This window comes from Canis lupus, chromosome 12 (genome assembly GCF_048164855.1).
Source record: "Canis lupus baileyi chromosome 12, mCanLup2.hap1, whole genome shotgun sequence".
Lineage (NCBI taxonomy): Eukaryota > Metazoa > Chordata > Mammalia > Carnivora > Canidae > Canis > Canis lupus.
This window is the reverse complement of record NC_132849.1, coordinates 3,016,378-3,037,654: the sequence shown is the minus strand read 5'-3', so window position 1 is coordinate 3,037,654 and position 21,277 is coordinate 3,016,378. Positions and strand designations below refer to the sequence as shown.

The following is a 21,277-nucleotide window of genomic DNA, read 5'->3' as shown; positions in this document are numbered from 1 at the left end:
GGGAACACTGGAGCAGGGAAGGGTGGTGGACTCTCCCTAAGGAGCCCACAAGCTCTCCAGAGTCACCTGCTCCCAGGGAACAGGGTGAGCTACATTCTGCACCATTTGGCTTTATCAGAGCCACTGCCCTGTAATATGCAGACTGGCCAGCCAAATGAATCAGAAGAGTCTGGGAACTTTTATGATCTGAACAAAGGCGATCGTTATTTGAATGAGGATGGTAGGGGGTGGGGAGGCATGGCCTGAACACACCTGACTCTCTTCTGCTGACCCTGTATAATCACACCCTGACTCCCAATAATGACAGCTGCAGAAATTTAAAATCTTAAATCTTAGATGGCATTCAATCAGATTAGCCCCAGTCTCACTGGATAGCTGGGGATGGTTAAAGTATTTAAGCTCCTTATCTTAAGATGTAGGGTGAGACAATCTCCCCAAAGCTGTCCAGGTCACAACTCCAGATACTGGGCCACTAAGGTTGGTTTTTGAGGACCTGGACCCCAAATACTCCCACTCTGTATCTAGGAAAAGATATGCCACCTAAGGTTATTCAGTCACTTGACTGGGCCACTGCCAGTCACAGAAGACAGAAGACTAGGTGGATTATAAATCATAATCTAATCAAGGAAGAGCCTCCTACCCCCCCCACCACCACACAGTCATGCTTCCACATACTTACCAAGTCATATAGACGTCAAAGCTAACCATTCATGAATATCACAGTCTATCAAAGCTGCAATGGACCTAGCTTGACTCCTAGGCTACGTTTAGTATTTTAAAGATGAAGAAAATGAGGCCAGAAAGCCTCAGGGGCTTGCCTGAGGTCACACAACTTGTTAGGGACAGAGCCGGGTCTCTGGGCCTCTGCACAGTACACTGTCTACTACATCCCAGTGAGTAGAAAAGTATAAGAAAAGATGGAGTCCTGGGGGGGGGGGGGGACAGATAAAGGAGATGGAATAAGAACTGAGAGAATTGGAAAGGCTTCATGAGGGAGCTGAATCCTGATCAGTCAGATGGCACTAACATTCTGGAAGTACCTTGATAGCCCTAAGTGTGCATATGTTCTCAAATATATTCCTCATAAGGAATCTGTGAAGCACTGTTAACCTTCCCAACAAGAAGAAATCTAGGCTCTGAGAAGTACCTTATCCAGGATACACATACTCTTTGTAATTGAGTCAACTCCAGGTCAGTGGGGGTCCTGAGCCCAGTTCTTTTCTCATGCATCACTAAGTGCTGGTCTTTGACTGAGGGGTTGACATAACCAATGAGTAAATATTTAAATGAGGGAGTGCTAAGTGGAATTTTATGTCTTCATTTGAGACTTCCCAAGAGCTTCAGACATTGGGAAAGGTGTATTAAATTTCTATTGATGCTGTAACCATAACTTTCATGGCTTAAAATGACAGAAGTATATCATCTTAGAGTTCTGGAAGTCAGAAATCTGACACCGGTCTCTCTGGGCTAAAATCAAAATGCCAACAGGGCTATATCTCCTTCTGGAGGCTTTAGGGCAGAATCTGTTCACTTGCCGTTCCCAGCTTCTGTAGTTTGTCCACACTTCTGGCGCATGGTCTCCATCTTCAAAGGCAAATATGGTCAGTCAAACTTTTCTCACATTACATCACTGTGACACTGATTCTTCTGCCCCTTGTTCCACATTAAAGGACTCTTGTGATTACATTGGACCCACTTCACTGTTATCAGCTTACTGTGAGGCAGAGAGTCCTTTGAGAGAAGTTGAACTGTGGCCTCTTCCTAACTGCATTCACCCTCCTCCATGAGAACATGACCTGCTTTCTCCATTGTTCAGCAAATCCCTATTTGGTCTCCTCCTGAGGCTCAAAGACACAGAAATGCATGCGTCACAAGCAAGGACAGCTGATGCATCCTGTTGTAGAAAACTTCAGGAAATCTCAACCAAGCAGCCTCCCTTCCCCAGCCTCTCACCCACCACTTTTTTTTTTTTTAAGATTGTTTATTTATTGATGCTAGATCTAGAGAGAGAAAGAGAGAGGCAGAGACACAGGAGGAGGGAGAAGCAGGTTCCATGCCGGGAGCCCAACGTGGGACTCGATCCCGGGACTCCAGGACCGCGCCCTGGGCCAAAGGCAGGCACCAAACCACTGAGCCACCCAGGGATCCCCTCACCCACCACTTTCTTGAACCAGCCTCAGGCTCTCCTTTCAGCAGGGTTCTAACAGCATTCCTTCTTCCAGGCCTATAACACCCTTGCCTACCCTCCTTGCCTGGTAATTCCTACTGTACAGCAAAACACAGCACATTCATCCCCAAGCAGCCCTCTAGGACCTTCCATCCATCCAGTATTGAAAAAGCGGTCTTCTTTTGAGGCTTGGGGGCTTACCTCTGCCAATCTTCCCCATGAGATTGTGGACTCCTTGAAAGCAGGGTATTGAATGACTGAAAGAATGAATGAATAAATCTAGTGATGGAGAAGTTCTTGTCTGCTAGGACTCCACAGTGTTGCCTGTGAGAAATGGAAAGAGAAAAAAAAGAAAAGAAGGAAAAAGAGGAGAGCTCCCCAATCCTACACTTAATCACCCAGTTTCCAGGTTCTCTAAATTACCTTACCCCTTCAGATATACCCATGAGTCTTCCAAGTCTCTCTCCTCATCCTACCTAGCCCCACTTCCACCCAGCCCCAGAAGATCATCTCCCTCACAAGAACAGCAGCATGACTCCCCCACCCCTGGCACTTACCTCTTACAGGACACCAATGGTGTCCACGCTGGTGCTACCTAAATCCTCCATGCACCAGTCCTAAAGATCAAAATGTTACCTGGTCTGTCCTCAACTCACCTTCTAAAAACTATTTGGGGGATAAAGACTCCAAAAACTGTATAAGCCTTAAAAGGAACATCTGATTTTAGCCAAATACTTTTCTTAGGAAATGTCCTCCACCTCTTCAAGTTAAGGTGTCCACCATCATGTTTAAAGTCCCTGGGGGGGATCCCTGGGTGGCGCAGCGGTTTGGCGCCTGCCTTTGGCCCAGGGCGCGATCCTGGAGACCCGGGATCGAATCCCACATCAGGCTCCCGGTGCATGGAGCCTGCTTCTCCCTCTGCCTATGTCTCTGCCTCTCTCTCTCTCTCTCTCTCTCTCTCTCTGTGACTATCATAAATAAATAAAAATTAAAAAAAAATTAAAAAAAAAAAGTCCCTGGGGTTTGACCAACTTTAGCAAACAAGCACAAGCCCACCACTAAGTGGTCTAGGGGCTTTTTCATAACAAATACTTTCCCATCCTCCAATACATGAGATCCTTCTCCACTCTCAATCGTCTCTTACGTTCACCTTCTTTATTCCTTAATTAATGCATTCACTCTATTAATGGTCATTTATCTTCCACCTACTAGACCCCTAGCCTCTAGAAACCTACAACCCAGGTAGTAATAAGATCTTGTACATAAGTAACTGGAATTCCTAATAACTACAGTAAATATCACATAAATAGCACCAACAATAGGCATTATGGGAGTTCAGAAGGAGGTGAATTCATTTCTGGCTCTTGGAAGGTAGACTTGAGTAGAGCCTTGCAGAGGGCTTAGGGGTTCACAAGTCACAGAGAGAGGGGGCACACAAGACAGAACTGGGAGCCACACAGAGGCTTGGAAGCAGGGAAAACTGGCTGTGTTTGCTTTGAAACTTTTCCTTTCATCGCCCCGGCTTTTATTGACCTAAGTTGTAGGAAAAGTTTTTCCAGAAAGCAAGGAGGCAGACCAATATTGTTCCATCCTGTTTTCTTGGTCACTGTGAAAATTCTGTGAGTGACTCCATTTTTAGAAATGTCATAAATCAAAGTTAAGAAAATGAAGGTTATCGGCCTTCTCCCTCTCTTTTCCTCCACCGTACTTCACAACTTAAGAGTAACAAATGGGGGGAAAAAAAAAGAGTAACAAATGACTCCAATTTCCCCGAAGACTTCTGTGCAGGAAAATCACTATCTCCAGGAGACTGTAGATCCTTTGTATGCTTGGGACCATAGGACAATCCATCTTCCTTGGGTCTGGAAGTGTGATTTTCAGGCTCAAAGAAGAGACATCCAGTGGAAATGTCTGAAATCGGCCATACATGGCCTTGACCCAGATAGACCCCAAGGCCTTAGGCCTTCCTGTGGGTAAAGACAAGATGAGTAAGATGGATCTTATCTCTTGCCACCTCCTGAACCAGTTTGGGCAGACAAGGAACCCCATCCCAGTTTAACAGACTAAGATAACGTTTTATGAACATTCTTTCGCTGCTACCTCTAATGAGAGAGATCTGAAAGGAGCCCCTCCCTGCTGAGGTCTGGTAAGGACCCAGCAGCCCAAATGGAGACTGATTAACAGGCATCCCAAGCAGTGACTCAAACTATGGGCAATTTCAGAGGAAGCTCGTTATGTTGACTCCACAATTAGGACATCAGCCCACGTGGCCAGTCAGTACTGCAGGAGGCAGGACCAGGCACTATATAAAAGTCCCTATTCTGCTGAGCCCTGCAATCCACATCCTTTGTTGAGTCTTGCTGAAGACAGGTAAGTGGAGACATCTGTGCCCTCTCTCCCTCCCACTTGCTGCTCTGCCTTCAGGAGGCTCCTCTCTTCCTCCACTGCACTGTACTTCCCACTGATTTTCAGTGGTTTGCCATTTCTTGGGCCTCTCACACCATCCTGTGTATCTGTCTAGTCTCTTGTACCTGGTTTTCAAAAAGATTAGTCAAATAGAGGAAAAGGGAAGATCTGTGGTGGAACTAAGTGTCAGGTAGGATTGGGCTATGAGTATCTAGACAAGAGCTATGAAAATATTCCCACCTAGGATATGGTTATCAGAGGGAGCTGAAATAGGGATCGAAAAGAGAAAAGGATAAAAAAAATAAAAAATAAATAAAAAATTAAAAAACTGCAAACAAGTTCTTAGGGTTAATAATCATTCACTTTCCATTTCCCTCTACCAACCCGTCATCTCCCAGTTCCCATCCTAGTACTATTACTAAAGTTAATTTCAAATCTTGTGTTTGTTTCAGGTCCTGCTATCCACCCTAGGATGTCATTTAATGAACAACAGTGCAAGCAGCCATGTGTGCCTCCTCCATGTCTTCAAAAGACCCAAGAGCAATGCCAGGCAAAGGCTGAGGAGGTATGCCTCCCTTCATGCCAGGATCCCTGCCAAGAGAAGTGCCCAGTGCAAGTTCAGGAGGTGTGTCTTCCTCAGTGCCAGGAGTTAAACCAAGAGAGTTGCCCACAGCAGGTCCAAGACCAATTCCCACCTCAGTGTATAGAGCCATACCAGGAGCTATCTCAGACAAAATGTGTGGAAGTTTGTCCACAGAAAGTTCAAGAAAAGTGCTTATCCCTCAGCAAGGGAAAGTAGGGTCTCATAATGCCATCTTGAGTCAAGAAGATGGCCAACAGATGAAAACCGAATCCAAGCCCATGCAATGGTAGCCTCCACCTGTGGGTACCTCTCTGTGCACTTTGTTCTTGCTGCCTGGCTTCTTCAGTATTCCAGGACTGGGTCTGTTGTCTCTGAAGACATTTTTCTCTGCATTTCATCAATCTCTGTGAATAAGTATTGTTTTCAGCAGTCTAGTGGAAAGTAGAAACTGTAGGAAGAGTGCTGTTATAAGGGAAGACCATAGAAACATCATCCAGCTTCCATAGGGCATGAACTCACCCAGCCCTGAGTGTGTAACAGCCAAGAATGATGCTTCCATACATCATTCAGAGCATCAGCCTCTACTCGAGCATCAAAACAAGTTGACTTTTGATGGACTTTGCACTGATTACCACCACCACCACCATGAATACTGAGAAGAGGTTGGTGGTGTTACAGAAATAAAAACTTGGGTCACTTTGTCTATGCATCCTAAAAAGGAAATGCAAATGATTGGACATTGGAATGTTAGTTGTGCTTTTAAAAATGAAACAAAAGCATATAATGATTTAATCCAAACAGTCAATAAGGACAGATGAGATGGGGTGTCTGGGGTCCTGATTGATCTTGTGCTTGATGGCTGGTTTGCTTTGGGCCCTATAATTTCATATTACATGCTTTAGAGATGTGATTTGTGTCTGTGTGGTGCAATCTGGGCTGTTCTCCAGCTTCATTGCTTTCTTCTCCCTGGCGAAGGTAAAATATAAAATAAAATTGATCTCAAGGCTGAAGTCTGGCTTGATGTGTGTTCTTTCTTCCTCCTCACTGCCCAACCACAGTCCCTCCCTGTGATGATCATGTTCCCCCTTTTTTTGGACAATCTGGAGTAGGAATGAAAAACAGAGTTCTCAGGTGCAGATAAAACAACAATGTTGACAGAGGCCTCATAGAAGTTCACGTGGATTGTTCCACTCCCACTCATAATGCATCATGAGCTCACTTATGCACACATTTCCCACCTAGGAGAATCCATCAGAGCCTGGGACATGCCTACACTCAGAATTTCACATCCAGAATTCTTGCCACTATGACTTTCCTCTCTGATCCTTGCTTTTGGGAGAAAGGACTCAAATGGGGAGGAGGAGTATTATATGAAAGAAGGAGTCCCCAGTGAATCTATGATATCTTTCAAGCATAGATAGCATCACTGTCAGAAGGAAGAACTAAGCATAATTCTGAGATGAATAGACTCAAGGACCAAAATAGGCCTACCATCTCAGATTTCAGGAAAGCCCGTCAGCCCAGGTTACCTCCCTGTAGCATAACACCCACTTCCTCTCACTGAAAGGATCCAGTAGAAGCAAGACTTACTTACATGAAAGACCTCATAGCTGCTTCCTCAGTGGTGCCTTGAGGTCTGATCTGGACTCTTAAGTCATAGAGCCAGTCTCCTAAGATCTGAAGAGGCCCATCACACCCCTGGGCCACCCCCCCTTCCGAGTCAGCCCATATGAGTAGACCCAGTGGGGAGCTACTTGGCTGACTTGAGGGCCTTGCAGCACTGGACTCACCTCAATCCCTTAATCTTAGAGATTTTCTAAGGCAAGAGAGGAGGATGCAGGGGGAAACTTGGGGGAAGATTTCAAGCAGTGACATGAAGCCCTGAGGGCTCACTGACTCTGCAGATGGCAAACACAGGCCCTGAGCTCTATGCACATTTTCTGAGGGAATCCTGGCAGCAGCTCGAGGGGTTCATGCATTGCCCCTTTATCTTTATTAGGGAACTGGTCTGGCCTCACAAAGCAAGTAAGTGGTGAAGTCAAGATTCCAACTGGAGTCCCTCCTGATTCCAGAATAGAGCTTTTACTTGTATGAAGAAGTGCCTATGACACACAGAAAGATTTCCAGAACTGACTTCACATTCATTTATTCATCCACCTACTGAGTGCCAGGGGCTAGAAAGACAGTGGTGAACAGGCAGGCAGCATCCCTGAGCAGAACTAGAAAGCTGCTTTCCATAGGCCATGCCTGCCTAGGGGGCCTCTCTAAAACCTGGACATCCCAAGTACTGAACGTCTCCAGGTGCTTGAATCGCAGTTCTTTTCCCTCCCTGCATGTTTGGAATAAATTCTCTCTTCTATTTTCTGGCTTTGGAATAAGCCTGTGCTCCCCCTGGGCCACAACCTACAACAGGCCCAGAGAACCCTCCTAGCAGTAGAGCTTCTAACTGGGCTGGGGGAGGGGAGAGAGGTTCATGACACTTCTCCAGCCTGGCTCAAGCCCAAGAAATGTCTTTGTTCTCCAGCACTAAAAGCATACACAGATTGAAGTCCAAGATAGGGCACTCAGACGCTGAGCAGAAGTGCATGCTAACACGCAGAGAGAGTCCATCAACATCAGAGAAAGAACTGCCTGCTGATTACAGGGGAGGCCTCAGTAGATGGCAAGGAGACACACCTACAGATTGTAGATGAAGGAACAGACATCAAGGAGCCAGAAGACCTTCATCACACTCTGCCATGAGAACGGCCATACCTTCCTCGTGCTCACAGAGCTCTGACCTAGGCCCTGCCCACACTGCTGCTACAGGGTCAGGGCCCTAATGACATGGGTCTGGGACATGGGACGGTTAGGATGTAGGTGTTTGTACCTGTGCTGAAACCTTTCAGAAAGAGGGAGAGAGACATTAACAAGGGGAGTCTGGATTTAGAAGTTCTAGTTGACAGTCCCTAAGGAAAAGACAAAACTGGAGCCCATAATTTGAATATACTCCCAGATCGAGCACCCATAGCTGCATAACTGAAATTCACAACTATCCTGATTCCCCCCCAAATGTGAGCTCTGACCCTAAACGAACTTAAGCTTTCCTCATATGAGCATGACCTCACAGCTTCATGAGCCTATAGGCAACATGCAAGTAAGTTTGTGCAGCACTGTTCCCTAGAAAGAATGTAGGCCTCTAGTAGTCAATCATTAATAGAGATCGATGTACTTACGCTTTATCAACTGAGCTGTAAGCCTCATTTTGTGAGCTTCTTGCTACTTTCATGTTGAAATCTTCCAGTTTGGTAAACTATTCTTTTGTCCTTTTCTCTTAACTTGATTTGATTTCAGTTTTGATACAGTGAATTCAATATGTGACAAGAGTGGACCTATGGGCTCCATGTGTCAAGAGTAAAAGTATCAAGAAAACATCAGTAGATATTTACAGAGAACCCACTCTGCACCAGGCTCTGGAGAACTGTTGGGATGGACCCATGTGATAGTAAAATGGCCTGAACACTTTCATATTAGAAACTGTTGAAATATATTTAGACTAGAAAATAAAATACCCAAGGGATCAGGATAGCTTTTCTCAATATTTTAAGTGCTTTAGTGGGGAAGGGATTGGATTTCTGCGAGGTTCTAAAGGACACAGTGGGGATCTATGGATAGAAGTTACTGATTTGGTTCAGTTTAAGAATTTTCTTATGATGAGATTTGTTTGCTGGTGACAAGAGCTTCCCTTGGACATGCTACATTCCCATGAACTAGAAGAATGCAACTAGGGAGTGATGGCAAGTGTGAATACTAAGCCTCCGCCCAACCTGTCCGGCACTAAGATTCAACTAGCTCATCTAGCTCTCCTGGGCAAAATGGGACCCAGGGGCAGGGGAACGTAACAGGACAAAGAGACTCAGAAGGCCAGACCCTGAGGTCAGAAGACAGAGAAAATTACTCTGGCCTCTAGGACACTGCTTGGAAGCCCTAGGGACCAGCACAGGGTGCTTCATGGCTTGAGACTAAGGAAAGGAGGAAGTTAAGTGATGGCAAGTGGCTCCCTCAAATTTAGGTATTTTCTTAGTATCTTTATGGGGCCCAAACATTTCATCCTTAAGTAGTACCTTATAATAATTCCTCACCAACTTCCAAATCCAACCTTCCCAGTCTAGGTTTAGAACATCTCTCTCCCCTTTATTCCTTGCTTCTTTGCCTTCTGGACCTCCTTTCTCTCCTGGGCCAGAGGTGGCCCATCTATTCCAGTGCATGTGTACCTGAGAACCCATCATAGCCTCCTTTCTACCTGCATCTGTCTCTCTCTCTCCCACCCAGGATTCTCCCTCTGCTTGTGTCTGTCAGCCCATGAGTTTCAAACTTACCTCCTCCTGGAAATCTTCCATGTCAAGGAGCCAGCAGGTGCATCTACACAAGTTTCGAGAGGTCTGTTTCCCCCTTGCAGCTACCCTGTGTGTAATTACCTGTATCTCCTGTCAGCATGAGAGCCCTGGATGGCAGCTGTGCCTTGCTGTGCTCTTTGCCTGTCTTCATGGGGCCAACTACCTTGAAGTCTTAGGAACTCCCAGAGTCAGTAAACCAGCATGCCCTCTGAGCAGAGACAAAAAAGGCTTCTTTTATTTATAGGGTGACAAAACATCCTGGTTTGCCTGGGACTAAGGGGGTGTCCAGCATGCAGGACGTTTGATTTTAAAATTGCACTGGTCCCAGGGAAACCAAGAGAAGTTGGTTACCCTGTCTGTGTACCTGCATATATAGGACATGATGTTTGTTGCTATGGGAACACAGAGGGAAAGCAGATGAGATGTCTATGCTGGAGGAATTTGCAGCCCAAGATTGAAATGGGGAGAACTTTCTGAAAAACTGTGTACCCAGAAGGCTTAGTGCCTACTGCCTGCTGTCCATCACAGCACCATTCTGGGTATGCATATGCGTGTGCATGTGTGTCTGTGTGTGTCTGTGTGTGTTGGGTGAGGGACACTAGATCAACTGGCAGGTCCCCAGGCTAGCCCTGTATAAGTACAAACTGTTAGATCCTTGGCCAGAGAAGTAGTATAGTGGGAGATATCCCCATGTCCTCCACTCCATTCCCACTGCCATCTCTAACCTCAGGATGCCTCGGTCAATGGGTGGCAGGTCTGGACTCAGCCACTCTTGCTCTTTCTTCTCTCCCATGGATATTTGCCTCTCACCTAGAGGTGGCTGGAAGAAGAGAGGGTGGGCTGGCAGGGCTCTGCATCTCCCACACTCCCAACCTCCCAACCAATCTTGTACCCACCAGCCCTCTTAAAAAAAAAAAAACCCTAGGGACTGCTTCTGTTTATCCAAGAGCACCATCTACTGGCCACAGAGGCACTGGGCCTTCTGTGGGCCACACCCATCCTGGCCTTATGTCTGAGAAGGCCACACTGAGGGTTAGCCAAGGCAAGGTGCTGGTGGAGGCAACAGCAGAGATGTAGCATCTAATGGAATAAGAGGAAGGCTTAATATGCAAGACAGAGTTATATAACATATGTGGCAGGTGCATTAGGCATGGTGGTTCAGAATATAGGCTCAGGAATCCGACTGTAAGGATTAAAACCTTCTATAAAAATTAGTGAAAGGGAATAAAGGGAAAGGAGGGAAAATGAGTGAAAATATCAATGAGGGTGACTAAACATGAGAGACACCTAACTCTGGGAAATGAACAAGGGGTAGTGGAAGGGGAGGTGGGCGGGGGGGGGGAAGGGGTTGGGGTGACTGGGTGATGGGCACTGAGGGGGGCACTCGGTGGGATGAGCACTGGGTGTTACGCTAAATGTTGGCAAATTGAACTCCAATAAAATAAATAGATAGATAGATAGATAGATAGATAGATAGATAGATAGATGATAGATAAATAAAACCTATTCTTTCTTAAAAAAAAAATTTTTTTTGAAGGCTTGTTGGTACCAAACACTGTTGCAAGCACTGAAGATTTAGCAGTGAACTAGATGCATAGAGTTTCTGCCTCCCAGAGCCTACATGAAGAGGAGGAGACAGACAAGAAGCATGTGAGCAAATGCATAAATAAAGAAAACGTAGGAAATAAAAGAGTGACAAAATACTCTGGTAAGGAAGGGTGCTCTTTAGTCAGGAAAAGCTACTCTGAACAGGTGACATCTAAGTATAAACATGAAGGAGCCAGAGGAGCCAGCCATGTAGGGATTGGGGGCAAGTTTAGCAGAGCAATAAGGAACTCAAGGAAGCTCCACAGGCAGTGGCCTCTGGAGTATCACTCCAGATACACATTTGAAGGTGGACACTGACCAACTTTTAATCCATTCAAATGAATGTGGGTGGAAGGGCAAGGCCTCTGGGCACCATGTCATACAGGTGGTGATTGATAAATGGGAGTATTTCATCCAGAGATGAGAACGATTTACAAAGCATGTGGCAGCTGTCTTTAGATTTTTCCAATATGACTCCAGAGGGGAAGAGCATGTCTCCGTGAGTTTAGGGTACAGAAAGGCAGGTTTATACTCATAACAGGAATCAAATGGCCCAGCAGTGAAATGGGCTACTTGTACAGTAGTGAAAGTATGCAAGAAGAGGCCAAATGGTAATAAAAAGTTTGAACTAGATTTTTAAAAATCTTGCATCAACACAAAATTGAACAAAACTTTTCTAAAATTTTAAAGAGAAAGGAAAAGTTTTATTCGAGCCCTAGTTAGGACAACTGTCCAGGATACACAATTTTCATAAGTAGAGTGCTCCAGGGAAGAAACATTTAAAAGGTATAAGTTGGTATACAGTTAAGGTATAATGTTATACAGGTTTTGAGTAAGGGACAGGCAGGGCTAGGTAGGGAGAGATAGGTAGGGGGCTACAGGGATCAGGCTCACAGAAATCCCAAAAGTGTGGAGGTGAAAGGAAATCAGAGATAAGGGAAACCAGACCATCCTGTCCCAGGTGTCAGAGGTGGGGTCTTGTTGTTATAACAGGTACTTGTGACCAACAAAGAATTACTGGACCCTAAAAAGGAAGTGCACCATTAAAGGTGTCATCACTAGTCCTTACTCAGTGGTGATATCAGTAGAGGGTTAAGATGATTTAAGTGTCTGGCAAGCTTTCAATAAAAGACCAACCCTAAAAGCCCTTAGTGGCAACCCTGTCAGGATCCCTCTTATTCCTGAAAGTATTTTCTGTATCCTTGCTTAGTGAAACTCTCTTTACTCACTCTCCTTTGTCCTCGAGATTCAGTCTTGATGCTGATCCCTGAGGCAAGAACCTCACTCTCCCGCTTGTTTGTTTGTTTGTTTGTTTGTTTGTTTGTTTTGGGGGGGGAGTTCAAATAGTTAAAAGTCATCACGACAAAGGGCATTCCAGAAAGCTAAGCTACAGGCTTTGTCTTACGTTTTTAGTATGTGCAAGATCATGGCTTTAATCTGATGGGAACCAGGAAGGTTTTTCTGTTTTTCTTATCTTTACTTTTGGTTATTATTATCTTTTTGTAATGATGCAGATGTACAATGTGTGATTGGGGCAGAAACAGATCCCATGCTTTTGTTACATTACTTTTTTCTCTGCTGGTGCCCTCAGTTCATGGTCACGCCACTCTGAAGAATGAAGACAAAGGCCAGACAGAGTGTGGGCAGCAAAGCAAGGTTTATTGAGCGATATAACAAAGCTCTAGAAGAGGAAGAGGACTTGTGATGGTTGCCACTGGAGTTTCTAAATCTAGGAGCTTTTATGGGCTTGTTGGTGGGCGGTTAACCCTCCCTGTGCCTGTCATCCAGTCAAGCTTTTGTCACCCTTTTGTCACATGGGAAAGGGTGAAGGGCTTCTTCCAGGATGGTGTAAAATCCTTTTAAGAGTGGTAGGGCTGGAGCTGGAGCCCCTGGTTCCTCCCTGCCTGTCTTCCCACTATCCTTTATCACTTTGAAGTCTTGTTAAGTCATCTTGACCTTGGCAAATATTAAAGCATAGCTTCCCTGGGAGCCCAGGAATAAGGCCCACAAATGTTGAAATTTTCCTTTATCACTTGTTTTTTTTTTTTTTTTTAAGCTTTTTTTTTCTTTAAGACTTTACTTTTTTTCATGAGAGACCCACACAGAGAGAGAGACAGAGGCAGAGACACAGGCAGAGGGAGAAGCAGGCTCCATGCAAAAAGCCCAGCGTGGAACTTGTTGTGCCCAAGATTGCGAATCCGAGAAACCACGGAGGAGCCGACACCGATGCAAACACACGAGGGTTTATTTACAAGCTCGAGCTTGGGTCCAAGTGTACCGGACACAGCGGAGCGGGGACTTGGACCCCGAGCTGGGTTTCAGCTTAGTTTTTTATAGGCTGGTCTAGGGGACCTCCAGAAGGGGGGAGGAATTTCTCAAGTTCTGTTTACATTCTGATATGGGGCCTTCAAGGGCACTGAGCTCTGTTCTCATTCTAATAGGGGCTTCCTGCCCTTGGCTTGGGCTCTGTTCTTATTCTAATATGGGACTTTCTAGGACGTTAAGCTGTAGGCTGTTTTTTTTCCCTGTAACTGAAGTGATGTAAAGTTCAGCTCTTATTCACAGGGGCCTGGGATGGCTGTACTTGTGCTAACGCTGAACTTAAAGTGGAATGGCCTTAATTTTCTCGGCCTCCACAGAACTCAATCCCAGGACTCTAGGATCACTCCCTGGGCGGAAGGCAGGCGCTAAACCACTGAGCCACCCAGGGATCTCCTCCTTTATCACTTGTAAGTCTCCTCTACTCCTGCACTTGAATCGCTTATAGGTTGCTCTGAATATAGTGAAAACAGCTTTTGCCAGCCAATCACTGAAGGGATATGTGTCCCAGAGTCTTAGGACCAAGACTATGGCATATCAGAGTGGAAAACTGGGTGTCAAATACAGAACAAGCTTTTACTCAAACCCAGGCAGATGCTAATAAGTGTGGAGGCCGAGAAAAATTAAGGCCATCCCACCTCAAGTTTAGCATTAGCACAAGTACAGCCATCTTAGGCCCCTGTGAATAAGAGCTGAACTTTACGGGAAAAACTGCGGAATGTCCTCAATGTCCTCGGCAGGGAATCCCATATCAGAAAGACAACAGAGCCCACGCCATGGTAGAAAGTCCCATATTAGAATGAGAACAGAGCTCAATGCCCTAAGCCCCATATCAGAATGTAAACAGAACTTGAGAAATTCCTCCATCCCTTCTGAAAATCCCCTAGACCAGCCTATAAAAAACCCAGCTGTAACCCACTTCAGGGCCCAAGTCCCTGCTCCGCTGTGTCGGGTATACTTGGACCCAAGCTCGAGCTTGCTAATAAACCCTCGTGCGCCGGCATCGGTGTCACCTCCTTGGTGGTTTCTCGGATTCGCAATCTTGGGCACAACAATAAAGATGAGGAGTGGAAGTTCTCCTCATCTCCCCTCTCAGTTTGCTTCCATTCTCTGTCACAACACTGGAGATGGGAATTTCTTCCCCTGTAGTGGTCTGAGGAAAAAGTAGTCCAAACTATTCAAGAAAATATCTGAGTATTCCTGGGTCTTAAAACTCTTTATGTTGTATTCCCTCATAACAGAAAATATTTGTGTATGACCTAAAAATATATGAATGTGTTCAACCTCATTATTCATCAGAGAAATACAAAATAAAACCTCAATGGGACACCACAACCCACTGGAATGGCTAAAATTAAAAGGATGGTTGCTGAGGTTGTGGGAGTGCCAATCGGTGCAACTACTTTGGAAAACATTTTGGTAGTTGATGTAATAGTTTTGGATTAGTGTTGCTGGGGTCTGAAGCCAATGGCCAAGAAAAAATTCTTGGATATCTTTGGTGCAAAAAAGTGATTTTTATTAAAACACCAAGTCAGGACCCAAAGGCAGAAAGGGCCACTGTGCTGGCGTTGTGAGGGATGATTGATTGTATACTTGGGAGCTGGGGAAAGTAAGGAAAAAGGGAAATTTCCAAAAGGACTTTCTTGTGCTAAAGAGGATTTGAGCCTGGCTATGGTTAAGCTAAGGTTGTTTTTCCCTCTAACAAAGCATTAAGACAGTTGAGAGTTTCCCACATCACTATGGAGGGGAAAGTGATGTTAATCCTCCAGGAAATTGAGGCTATGGGTTTCTGGAAGTTAAACTATGGATAAAAGTATTTTCTTGTAAATCACTGAGACATTTGTAAACTGTTGGAGACTCTACTGGACTGGGATCTCTATCAGTTAACCATTTGTTTTTCCCCTCCCTTTATTGTTGAGCAGCTAGGAGTGGCTGGAGAATGTCACGCTAAGGGTGGGGGTCAGCTTGTGCTTTGCTCTCTGCTTGCCTTCTGCTCCCTCATCACTAGAGATTATTAACGACAAACATGTGACTAGACATTGATGGAGCAACTCCTCTTCTAGGCATATACTCTGTGGTAAAGGAGAAAATAAAATGGAGTAGCATTGCTCAGAGGAGTATTTAAGACGGAGATGAGTTAGGGACAAACAGGGCTAGGCAGGGCTAGGTAGGGGGCCACAGAATCAGGCTCACTGAAATCCCCCAAAATGCTGAGTCTAAGGAAACCAGAGATAAGGGAGCAAGCCAGACCACCCTGCCCTGGGTGTGGGTGGGGAAGGTGTCTTTTTATGACAGTCAGCTGTGACCAACAGAGAATAACCAGACCCCAAACAAGAAGTAAGCCATTAAAGATGTTACCACCAGTCCTAACTCAAACCAAGACGGCACAAGAATCTCAAGGCCACAAGCTTCCCAGTCAGTTCCCAATAAAAGACTGCCGCTACGAGCCCTCAGTGGCAACCCTGTCGGGGCCTCTCACTTCTGAGAGCTTTCTCTGTGTCTTTGCTTAATAAACTTCTATCACTTTTCTCACTCTCCTGTGTCTACAACATTCATTCTTCGACTCCATGAGACAAGAACCAAGCTCTCTCATTTCAGAGACAGAAGCACATTGAGGAATTGGGACTTAATCACATCCTCCGTGTCAAATTCTTACAATTGCTGCTGAACTCAGTCAGCTATAGGCCAAGACATCTGCTGCATGTTAGTGATGAAGTTTTGGAATATAGGTGAGGTCCGGAGCCGATGACCAAGAAAGAATTCTTGAGCCGTCTTTGGTGTAAATCGGTGGTTTTATTAAAGCTCGGGGACAGGATCCGTGGGCAGGAAGAGCTGCTGCCCTGGGCCTGTGAGGGGCGGCTGATTACACCTGGGGGTTGGGAGGGGTTGGAGGATAGCTGTACTCTCTAAGGAATTTTGGAAGCAGGGTCTCCAGGACCTGTAAGTCTCCAGGACCTTGAGGGCACCAGCTATTGTTGGGAAAAGGTCACTAATATTTAAAACCTGAGTCATGAGACCCTTCAGATGTATATCAGTGGGCCATGTGCTTGGGGGATGATTGCCAACATGTATCTTGGGGGTTTAGAGACAATGGAAATTTCTAAAGGAATTTTTATATGTTAAAGTAGACTTATAGGCTCCTGGAGTCAGGCCAAGATTGCCTTCTGCCCTGAGCACAGGATGAACATGGAGGCACCTGAGTCTGTAGAGGGATGTCCCTTTGCCTGTTTCTAGGACTTGTCAATGTGCTGCCCCTGGCTTGTGCCTTGTCCTCAGCTAGCCCTGTGTTCCCGCATCATTAGATTGGACATAAATGAAAAAAAAAAAAAAAAAAAAGATTGGACATAAATGAACTTTCTGCCCAGCACTAGCCCTAGTAACCAATCACACACAGATTAGTGCAACTGTAGAGACCAGCACTGATCACATTTTGCTCAAAACAACTTATGTAATCTCTTACTTTCCTCTTTAAAAGCCCTAACTTTGTCTTTCCACAGCACACTCAATTTTAGTCGACTTTGAGTCTCTCAGACTGCAGTCCCTAATGATGTGGGAAGCAAAGGCAAAAGAAAAAAAGCTAAATTTCCTTACTGCCTACAGCCCACTGACAAGTCCTTGGAACAGGTAGAGTGACCTTCCTCTAGGAACCGCTGCCTCGTTGTTAATACTTTGCTAAGGACAAAAGGCAATCTTAGCCCAATCCCTAGGATCCTGTAAGTCTCCTTTGACATATAAAAATTCATTTGAGGGATCCCTGGGTGGCGCAGCGGTTTGGCGCCTGCCTTTGGCCCAGGGCGCGATCCTGGAGACCCGGGATCGAATCCCATATCGGGCTCCCGGTGCATGGAGCCTGCTTCTCCCTCTGCCTATGTCTCTGCCTCTCTCTCTCTCTCTCTCTCTGTGACTATCATAAATAAATAAAATAAAAATATAAATAAATAAATAAAAATTCATTTGAAACTTCCTTTATCTCTAGCCCCCCTCAAAAAAATACATGTTGGCAATCATCCTCCAAGCATGCAATGATATATATCTGAAGGGTCTCATGACTGAACTTTTACCAAACAGGAATAAATAACCTTTCCCAAATGATAGCTAGCTCCTTCAGGATCCTGGAATTCCAGAATTCCTGAGAGGCTTATGCCATCCCTAACCTCCTCCCAACTTGAAAGTATGTAATGGGCCACTCCTCATGACCCCAGTGCAGCTCTTCCTGCCATGGGTCCTGTCCCCATGCTTTAATAAAACTACCGTTTTGCACCAAACAAGTCTTAAGAATTCTTTATGGCTGTCAGCTTCTAACCCTGACATCTTTCCGATATCACTACAATGGAAGAGCACACAATGATTTCACCAGCTGGATCCCAAGACCTGACATGTATTGCCCACCTGCTTGTACTCACTGACCTTTGTCTTACATTTTTCCTTAAACTCTTCTTTCCAGCTTACCTCAACTCAGGCAAATGAAACCTGAAAACACCCCTCAGGTGATGGTGACTGCCCTGACAAGACCTCCTGCTGGCCCAGACCACCCAGACCTTTTGAGCTAAAAGCCCAACTCATGCTTGCACAGATGGCCCATGGAGTGACCCCTGGAATGGGGCAAAGGAATGACCTAACACTACCTTTTCATCATTAATACTAAAATCTCTGCCTAAGGAGGAGCCCCAGCCTCATTTACATAACATTCAATATGTGCATAGGCATGTTTCCTTAAGCCACCTGTGTGACCTTCTGCCCACATCTACATACAGTGACAAGCTTTCCCTATCTAAATATTCATCCTAACCATAAACAGAAGGAACCCATCCACCCTCTCTCGAGGAGTCATGGTTTTGGAAGTCATTTCCTATGATCTCTTTATTTGCTGCATTTAAAGTTTTCTTTATGCAACAACTTGCCTGATGCAGTTTCTGTGACTTGCCAAGGATCAAACTCATGTTGCTTTGGTTACATTCCCACTGCACATTGAATAAAATTAACCATCATGTACACATGTTTGAGGTATAGTGGGACAGACAGTCACTTCGGTGCATGCTTATTCATATAAACAAGTATATGCATATGCATGTGCATATTTACCCTGGCCACTGATGTAGGAATGGTTAGGGGCAGATGGGGCAAGGCAGGGAAAAATAAGGGAAAGGCCCAGAGTCGGGCTCCCATAAATCCCAAGGACACCGAATGGTCCAGAGTCAGGCTCCTACCCATCCCAAGGAAACAGATAAGATAGTAAAAACAGAAAAAATGAATAGACCAGGCTCCCTAGCTCCAAAGTGTTAGGGAGCATCCCCTTTGATGGTTGCCAGACAATTCCAGAGATTCACCAGACCCCAAAACAGCCATATGTCAATACTTGAGATAGTACAAAGAAACCTCAGGCCTTGGGCCCCCTGGTTAGGTTCCCAATAAAGGCCAGCCAAAAGGCCCTCAGTGGCAACGCTGTCAGGACTCTTCTCACTTCTGAGAGCTTTCTCTGTATCTTTGCTTAATAAACTTCTATCGCTTTACTCACTTTCTTGTGTTATTGAGATTTATTCTTTGACTACATGAGACAAGAACCAGGCCCTCCCGTATCACCATGATGTCCCCACACCAAGATAACCGTATTGTTATGGGGTCTCAGACCCATAACATCTGAAATACCCAATACAAAGTATAGTGCCTGGCATGTAATTGGTGTCCAAAAATATTTGTTGAATAATAGATTAATGAAGGAAATTTATTTGATATCAACTGAGCTTTACTGAATGGGAAGAGATTGTAAATATTAGCATTTATCACCTCCACTCTCTACTTGGTACAGAAATGACCACAACATTCCTGGCAAGTAGTTTTGCCAATTTTAGCAATAAATAGTCCAACTTGTTGATTGGGGAAAGCTCTTTCAGAAACCTGGAGCTACTTGTAACCAAAACTATTTGGTGACTCTGCTAATGCAAACACTGTGCTAATTATAATTAAAGAGTGATTCTGGTTCCCCACACTAACAAGCTACTCTCAGACACCAGCTGGGTGTCCTAACGATTCAACTCAATTCTGACACCATCTACCTGGAGATGATACCATCAGATTTCATTGATGAGTTAAGGCTCAGTCCCTCAGAACTGTTATGTCCTCCTCCTTACCCATGAGATACCAATAAATAGTCCAAGTTGTTGATGTAGTTTTGGAATATAGGTGACATTTGGTGGGGTGAGGCCTGTTAGGTGACGGCCAAGAAAGAATTCTTGAGACATCTTTGGTGCAAAAAGTTAGTTTTATTAAAGCACAGGGACAGGCCCAAGGGCAGGAAGAGCTGCTGTACTGGAGTTGTGAGGGGTGCTGATTATATACTTGGGAGTTGGGGGAGGTCAGGAAAAGGGAGATTTTCAAAAGAATTTTCATGGGCTAAAGTGGACCTACAAGATGCAATGGAAGCCTTGCCATTGTCAAGCTAAGGTTGTTTTCCCCTCTAGCAAGGCATTAGCATTAAGACGATTGGGAGCTTCCTGGAGGAATGTCACAGATATTCTTCCTACCTAGGACTGGGAGGCTGGGAGGTGGCAGGGTATTAGCTTGTTGTTTATGCTCAGCTAGCTTTCTGTTCCCTCATCAGTCACCTGTACTTCCGATCCACTAGTCATAAATCACAAGTCCCCATAACAGCCTCCTTTGGTTTGATTAATTTGAGAGAGTGGCTTACAAAGTCTGAGAAACCTTGTACTTACTAGATTACTGGTTTATTGTAACAGGATAACTCAGGAACAGCCAGATGGAAGGAATGGATAGGGAGGGAGGTGGGAGGCTCCATGCCCTGTTGAGGTGGTACTCTCTCTGTGTACAAGCTTACCAACCTGGGAGATTTCTGAACTCTATCTTTTTGAGTTTTCACAGATGCCTCATTACATAGGCATGACTGAGTAAATCATTGGACATCACTGATTCAGCTTTTAGCCCTACTCCACTTCCTGGAGCTCAGTGGGGTAGGATTGAAAGTTCTAACACTCTAATTACAGGTTTGATTCATCTGGCAACCAGCCCCATTCTTAGGTGCAGTCCAAAAGTCATGTGTCCTTAGCACAACAAAAAATATCTTTATAATCTTTCTTACTCAGGAAATGCCAAGGGTTTTAAGAGTTCCGTGTAAGAAACAATGAAAACCAAATATATATTTCTTATTACAAATCACAGTATCACAGTAATAATCAATAATCCCTCATATTTTAGCACTTACACTGTGTTTTCACAAATATCTAAGTTGATCCTGAGGATAGGCATGTAGGAGAAGGGTGGGTAGGTGATCAGCCTTTCAATTTCACAGCTGTAGAAACTGAGACCAGGAGATTTGCCCTGTGTCATGGAGCTGCTAAGTAACCCAGAATCCTGCTACAAAAAGTCTCCAGAGGGAGCTGCTCATCCACTGAGGGGGTATAAAACCATCCACTAGGAGAAGGAACAAACTATTTGAATGTTTTTCTGTGTTTATCTTTATTTCACCACCCTTAAAATTATCTACATTTTGTGTTTGTTTATAATTTATATGTTAGGATGATAGTACATATATATTGCTTGTAAACAATATATATGTATTATATGATGACCTCAAAACTTTAAACTTTTTATTAAAGTATACATCCAGAAAAGGATGAATATTTTAAGTGCACAGCTCAGTGAATTTTCACAGATAACACAACCAGGTAAGCAGCCCCCAGATTAAGAAACAGAATATTAGCAAGGACACACAAACCTCCTTCCTGCTGCCTTCCGGTTACCACCATCCTTCCCTCAACTCAGTGTAACCAGGATTCTGACCCTTACAACAGTCTTGCTTTGCCAGTTTCTGTAGGTTATATAAAT

General features: G+C 44.8%; 1 protein-coding gene and 1 long non-coding RNA gene across 2 annotated transcripts in view; both read left to right on the top strand.

The window, feature by feature from the left end:
• The window catches only part of LOC140600616 (uncharacterized), a 487,558-nt gene that overhangs the window by 32,826 nt on the left and 433,455 nt on the right, over nucleotides 1-21,277 (top strand). The window lies entirely within an intron of this gene.
• PRR9 (proline rich 9) lies at nucleotides 4,400-6,166 on the top strand. Its single transcript, XM_072768882.1, has 2 exons — nucleotides 4,400-4,537; nucleotides 5,026-6,166. Exon 2 carries the CDS (start codon nucleotides 5,046-5,048, stop codon nucleotides 5,370-5,372), a length of 327 nt encoding a protein of 108 aa, XP_072624983.1. The 5' UTR covers nucleotides 4,400-4,537; nucleotides 5,026-5,045; the 3' UTR covers nucleotides 5,373-6,166.